The sequence below is a fragment of the Bufo gargarizans genome, unplaced genomic scaffold (assembly GCF_014858855.1).
Source record: "Bufo gargarizans isolate SCDJY-AF-19 unplaced genomic scaffold, ASM1485885v1 fragScaff_scaffold_538_pilon, whole genome shotgun sequence".
In the NCBI taxonomy this organism is placed as follows: Eukaryota; Metazoa; Chordata; class Amphibia; order Anura; family Bufonidae; genus Bufo; species Bufo gargarizans.
The window spans coordinates 155,744-162,092 of record NW_025334133.1 but is presented as its reverse complement, the minus strand read 5'-3'; the positions used below and the strand labels follow the sequence as shown (position 1 = coordinate 162,092).

Below are 6,349 nucleotides of genomic sequence, written 5' to 3'. Positions count from 1 at the left end.
GGACCGATCCCTCATTCTGATATGGCGTTATTTGCTTATTTTGATTGACATGGCATATCATAGAAAACCTTCAAACAGTTACCCACAACAGATGTTAAACTAACCGGCCTATAGTTTCCGGGCTCTGTTTTTGGACCCTTTTTGAATATTGGCACCACATTTGCTATGCGCCAATCCTGTGGAACACTCCCTGTCAGTATAGAGTCCTTAAATATCAGAAATAAGGGTCTGGCTATGACATTACTTACTTCTCTAAGGATACGGGGGTGTATGCCATCTGGTCCTGGCGATTTGTCTATTTTTTTTTTTTTTTAGGACGCCGCTGTACTTCTTTCTGGGTGAGACATGGCACTTTTAATGGGGAATTTACTTTTAAATTCTGCATTTCAGTGAATACAGCGGAGAAAAAAAATATTTAATAGCTTTTCTTTTTCCTCATTGCTCTCTGCAACTCCCCCCTGAAGGCCGACACCTTCAGATTTGTACCTTTTACCATTTATATAATTGAAAAACATTTTAGGGTTAGTTTTACTCTCTTTGGCAATTAATCTCTCGGTCTCTAGTTTGGCCGCTTTTATTTGTTTTTTACATATTCTATTTTTTTTCCTTATAGTTTTTCAGTGCTTCTTCGCTACCCTCCTGTTTTAGTGATTTATAGTGTTGAGCGCGAATATTCGAATTTTTTTCGCGAATATCGGCACTTCGCTAATTCGCGAATATTTCGAATATAGTGATATAAATTCGATATTTTGAATATAACTGTACAAGAATATAACTGCTATAATACTGCTCCTATGTACAAGAATATAACTACTATAATACTGCCACCTATGTACAAGAATATAACTGCTATAATACTGCCTCCTATGTACAAGAATATAACTACTATAATACTGCTCCTATGTACAAGAATATAACTACTATAATACTGCTCCTATGTACAAGAATATATCTACTATAATACTGCCTCCTATGTACAAGAATATAACTACTATAATACTGCCTCCTATGTACAAGAATATAACTACTATAATACTGCCTCCTATGTACAAGAATATAACTACTATAATACTGCCTCCTATGTACAAGAATATAACTACTATAATACTGCCTCCTATGTACAAGAATATAACTACTATAATACTGCCTCCTATGTACAAGAATATAACTACTATAATACTGCTCCTATGTACAAGAATATAACTACTATAATACTGCTCCTATGTACAAGAATATATCTACTATAATACTGCCTCCTATGTACAAGAATATGACTACTATAATACTGCATATATGTGGGGGATTTCTTGTATTATTGTTGTTCTGAGCATAAAATGTTTGAACTACTTCTCCTATTGCAGATAATATATATATAATGATGAAGCAGTTATATTTTTTTTCGAGTTTTATTGGTTCAGCAATACATTTTACATTGTGTCCCTGTTCCTCAGGTTCCCCCTTATTATCTGTCACCTCATTCCTGCAGTTCTTTCCTCTCAGCATCTTATTCTATGGAGAAATAATAGTCTGAAAATTAGTTTCTCTCTCCAAACAGCCAATCAGGGATCAGCGGCTCATCAGAATCTTCACGGGAGAGGAGCGGCTCATCGGAATCTTCACGGGAGAGCAGCGGCTTAGCAAATTCCCTCCTGGGAATCAGCGGCTCAGCAAATCCACTTCCGGGGAGCAGCGGCTCATCAGATTTCCAGCTTAGGAGTCGGGGCTCTTCATAGTTCCACCCGCGGATCAGCGGCCCAGCTAATTTACTTCTGGGGATCAGCGGCTCATCAGATTTCCAGTTTGGGAGTCGGGGCTCTTCATAGTTCCACCCGGGGAGCAGCGGCTGTGGGTATAAACAGTCCAGAGCTCAGTTCTCATTCACCCTGAAGACTTGGAGACAAAACTTTCCATTTGTGATATACTGGCAGAAGAAAGTAATCAGTGGCCCCGTGCAACAACACAACTGCAGAACCAGCAATGCCAAACCACACAGGCAGAGCCCAGACTGTACCCAGCATACACAGGCAGAGCCCAGACTGTACCCAGCATACACAGGCAGAGCCCAGACTGTACCCAGCATACACAGGCAGAGCCCAGACTGTACCCAGCATACACAGGCAGAGCCCAGACTGTACCCAGCATACACAGGCAGAGCCCAGACTGTACCCAGCATACACAGGCAGAGCCCAGACTGTACCCAGCATACACAGGCAGAGCCCAGACTGTACCCAGCATACACAGGCAGAGCCCAGACTGTACCCAGCATACACAGGCAGAGCCCAGACTGTACCCAGCATTTCCCAATGTATATAAGCCGTATATTCCCCACAGAGCTGTATACTTCCTATAGCGCCCCCTTCATATGTGCACAGATTTACCTGTTTACTGTTTTGCCAGTTTTTCAGTGATGCCATAATCGCATCATAGAAGGAGGACTTGGTGTTATTGTCTGTGTCCTGCGGAAAGTAGAAATGTTACTAAATAATGAGGCTGTTGAGGACCGGGCCCTGGAGCAGGGGTTCTGTGAAGTCTGGACATTGCGCAGAGGAAACCAAAGTTATAAACTTCTTACTTTATTTCTCTTGAAAGGGTTAACGTGCACTGTTTAATGCTGTGTCACTGCATTTTATAAGTATGCTGTGATATATATCCTGCTCATTTGCACGGCTCTGTGGAAAGGGTTAATGAATACTGAGAGACGTTTGGTACTTTGAATAGGAAGCTGGTAATTTCCACAGCTGCCATAGGGTTTAAAGAAGAACATGTTTTGGAGGAAAAAGCCAGACTTGTTCACCACCAAAACCAGACAGACTGACCTAGTGAATGTCTGGTTTATCGCTGTTATGTCTGGAAACTTGTGTTTGTCTGGAAAACCTGCTGTGTCATTGCCACTGAGTATCATTGAAGCTCTAATGTAAGTCTATGACAGACGGGAACTGTAACAATGTATCTGTTTGTGCTGAGCTTCTCCCCTCCACCCCTCCCACTAGAAGGATCCAGCAGTTTGTGGTGACACCTCAACGGTGTCCGGGGGACCCAGCGTAGCAATGGGGCTACTCCAAACCTGGCTACTGCATGTCCACTATGTAACTTTCAGGCTGTGACCTCCACAAGATCAGCACACTCCTCCCCTGAGATCCTCTGTGCTGCTGGAAGGACCCCGCATCTTCCACTATTTAACTCTTATTCTGTGATCTCCACAAGATCAGTGCACTCCTTTCCTGAAATACTCTGTGCTGCTGGATCACCAATGCTTTTATAAAACATATCTGGCCCTAATGTTGCTTCTCTTTTCTGGACTTGTCCTCGTGGGCTAAGATGTTGCCTCCTGCAGCGTCATGTGAATTGTTACATGTAAATTTCGCTTCGCCTCAGCTCAGATGGAGCTGGAATCTACAGAATCTGTGACTTGTCCATAATTCAGGAACATCCCCGGGCAGTGGAAAACACAAAGGGGCACATTGATGAAGACCGGCTTTTTAGCCCTATACTGGCGGTGGTTCCGCCGGAGATATGTACAGGTGTCGGCCTCTCCACAACTTCTGTGTATCCATTACCGATTCTAAAGGTAAGACCGCTTCCGAGGTTCCTTGCCGTCTTACATTTAAACCTTTTTCTATGCCTATAACAGCTGCCGGCCCATCCCTGGCCCATGCACCAGGGGTTAAGGAAAGGATGCGGAGGGGAAAACCCCAGGTCTGAGCGGCTAAAACCTGTAGAGGGACAATTTTGATGTTTGCTATGGGGCCTCTGTCTTCTGTCTACTCCACTGATCATCCCTTTAAAGAATCTGACAGTAGAAGGAACCCTGTGCTTTATTCCTGTTCATAAACAGCGCCCCTCTAGCCTACAGGCGGTATCTGGTATTGCAGCACAGGATTTTACCTCTCCGGCGTCTTTCTTCAGCTTAAACTTCTCGATCAGTTGGTTAAATTCCTTCATCATCTCGTTCATGTCGGCGCCACCTGCAAACGGTTTGTGAGGTTCTTCCACCTTCGAGGGTTCATCTTTGTGCGATGCATTAGCGTGGCCCGGTGTAGCTGGTACTGGAGAGGCGACTACAAGGCCCAGAGTCACAGCCAGGACTGCAAGGAACATCATGGCGACACGTGACCAGGAGAACGAAGACGGCCTGCAGGACAAAGACAAAAACGGAAGAATCGGTAAAAACTCCCAAATGTCCTGCAAAACTTGCCCTGAATAAGCGATGCTAAGACATGTCCGTCTACACAGCACAGAGCAGTTATCGCTGTGACGGCAGCTGGGGTTAATTCTTTTTCCCTCCCTGCTGGCTCCTATATATTTCTAGAAATTAACATCTGCTCTATACATCTCTATTTTCTCTGTCCTCCTGCTATGCTGCCCCTGAACAGCGCTGAAAGGGAAGGATTCTCCTGTATCCCCGGTGCGCTGAGTATCTAACCATCCGCCAGGAGATGCAGGGCAGATGATGCAGCCAGCACTGGCTACTGAGGAGGACAGACATATTGGGACACTATATACTGTAAATCATCTCCCCCTGTCTGTCCTCCTCAGTAGCCAGTGCTGGCTGCATCATCTGCCCTGCATCTCCTGGCGGCTGGTTAGTTACTCAGCGCGTCGGGGACACAGGAGAATCCTTCCCTTTCACCAGAGGCCACACTGATCAGGGTCCGTGTAGCAGGAGGCACAGCAAATAGCGGTGTATAGAGCAGAGGTTAATCCCTAGAGATCTACACCCGCTCCTACCCATACAGTCTACATACACATCCGAAATTACCTGCATAAACATGGAAGATTTATAGTATACAGACTATCACATATAGACACCTGTACACACCTATCACACACGTGTACAGTACAGACACCTGTTCACAGCTATCACACACATGTACAGTACAGACACCTGTTCACACCTATCACACACGTGTACAGTACAGCCACCTGTTCACACCTATCACACACATGTACAGTACAGACACCTGTTCACACCTATCACACACGTGTACAGTACAGACACCTGTTCACACCTATCACACACGTGTACAGTACAGACACCTGTTCACACCCATCACACACGTGTACAGTACAGACACCTGTTCACACCCATCACACACACGTACAGTACAGACACCTGTTCACACCTATCGCACACATGTACAGTATAGACACCTGTACACACCTATCACACACACGTGTACAGTACAGACACCTGTTCACACCTATCACACACATGTACAGTACAGACACCTGTTCACACCTATCACACACATGTACAGTATAGACACCTGTTCACACCTATCACACACATGTACAGTATAGACACCTGTTCACACCTATCACACACACATGTACAGTACAGACACCTGTTCACACCTATCACACACATGTACAGTACAGACACCTGTTCACACCTATCGCACACATGTACAGTATAGACACCTGTTCACACCTATCGCACACATGTACAGTACAGACACCTGTTCACACCTATCACACACGTGTACAGTACAGACACCTGTTCACACCTATCACACACATGTACAGTACAGACACCTGTTCACACCTATCACACACATGTACAGTACAGACACCTGTTCACACCTATCACACACATGTACAGTACAGACACCTGTTCACACCTATCACACACATGTACAGTATAGACACCTGTTCACACCTATCACACACATGTACAGTACAGACACCTGTTCACACCTATCACACACATGTACAGTATAGACACCTGTTCACACCTATCACACACATGTACAGTATAGACACCTGTTCACACCTATCACACACATGTACAGTACAGACACCTGTTCACACCTATCACACACATGTTCAGTATAGACACCTGTTCACACCTATCACACACATGTACAGTATAGACACCTGTTCACACCTATCACACACATGTACAGTACAGACACCTGTTCACACCTATCACACACATGTACAGTACAGACACCTGTTCACACCTATCACACACATGTACAGTACAGACACCTGTTCACACCTATCACACACATGTACAGTACAGACACCTGTTCACACCTATCACACACATGTACAGTACAGACTCCTGTTCACACCTATCACACACATGTACAGTACAGACACCTGTTCACACCTATCACACACATGTACAGTATAGACACCTGTTCACACCTATCACACACATGTACAGTACAGACACCTGTTCACACCTATCACACACATGTACAGTACAGACACCTGTTCACACCTATCACACACATGTACAGTACAGACACCTGTTCACACCTATCACACACATGTACAGTATAGACACCTGTTCACACCTATCACACACATGTACAGTATAGACACCTGTTCACACCTATCA

General features: G+C 44.7%; 1 protein-coding gene across 1 annotated transcript; it reads right to left on the bottom strand.

Annotated features, from left to right (window-relative positions):
* Nucleotides 1-1,534: 1,534 nt before the first annotated feature.
* On the bottom strand, nt 1,535-4,101 carry LOC122922590. Its single transcript, XM_044273260.1, has 3 exons — nt 3,886-4,101; nt 2,379-2,456; nt 1,535-1,843 (listed from the first exon to the last, which is right to left on the bottom strand). The coding sequence occupies exons 1-3, from the start codon at nt 4,099-4,101 to the stop codon at nt 1,535-1,537; spliced, it is 603 nt and encodes a 200-aa protein (XP_044129195.1).
* Nucleotides 4,102-6,349: the final 2,248 nt, after the last annotated feature.

Excerpts from the sequence above, each read along its gene's own strand:
- LOC122922590 (XM_044273260.1), bottom strand. The coding sequence starts at position 4,101 with ATGATGTTCCTTGCAGTCCTGGCTGTGACTCTGGGCCTTGTAGTCGCC. Across the intron at positions 2,457-3,885 it reads TGAAGAAAGACGCCGGAGAG|GACACAGACAATAACACCAA; the intron begins GTAAAATCCTGT and ends TACTTTCCGCAG. Across the intron at positions 1,844-2,378 it reads ACTGGCAAAACAGTAAACAG|CCGCTGCTCCCCGGGTGGAA; the intron begins GTAAATCTGTGC and ends TTATACCCACAG.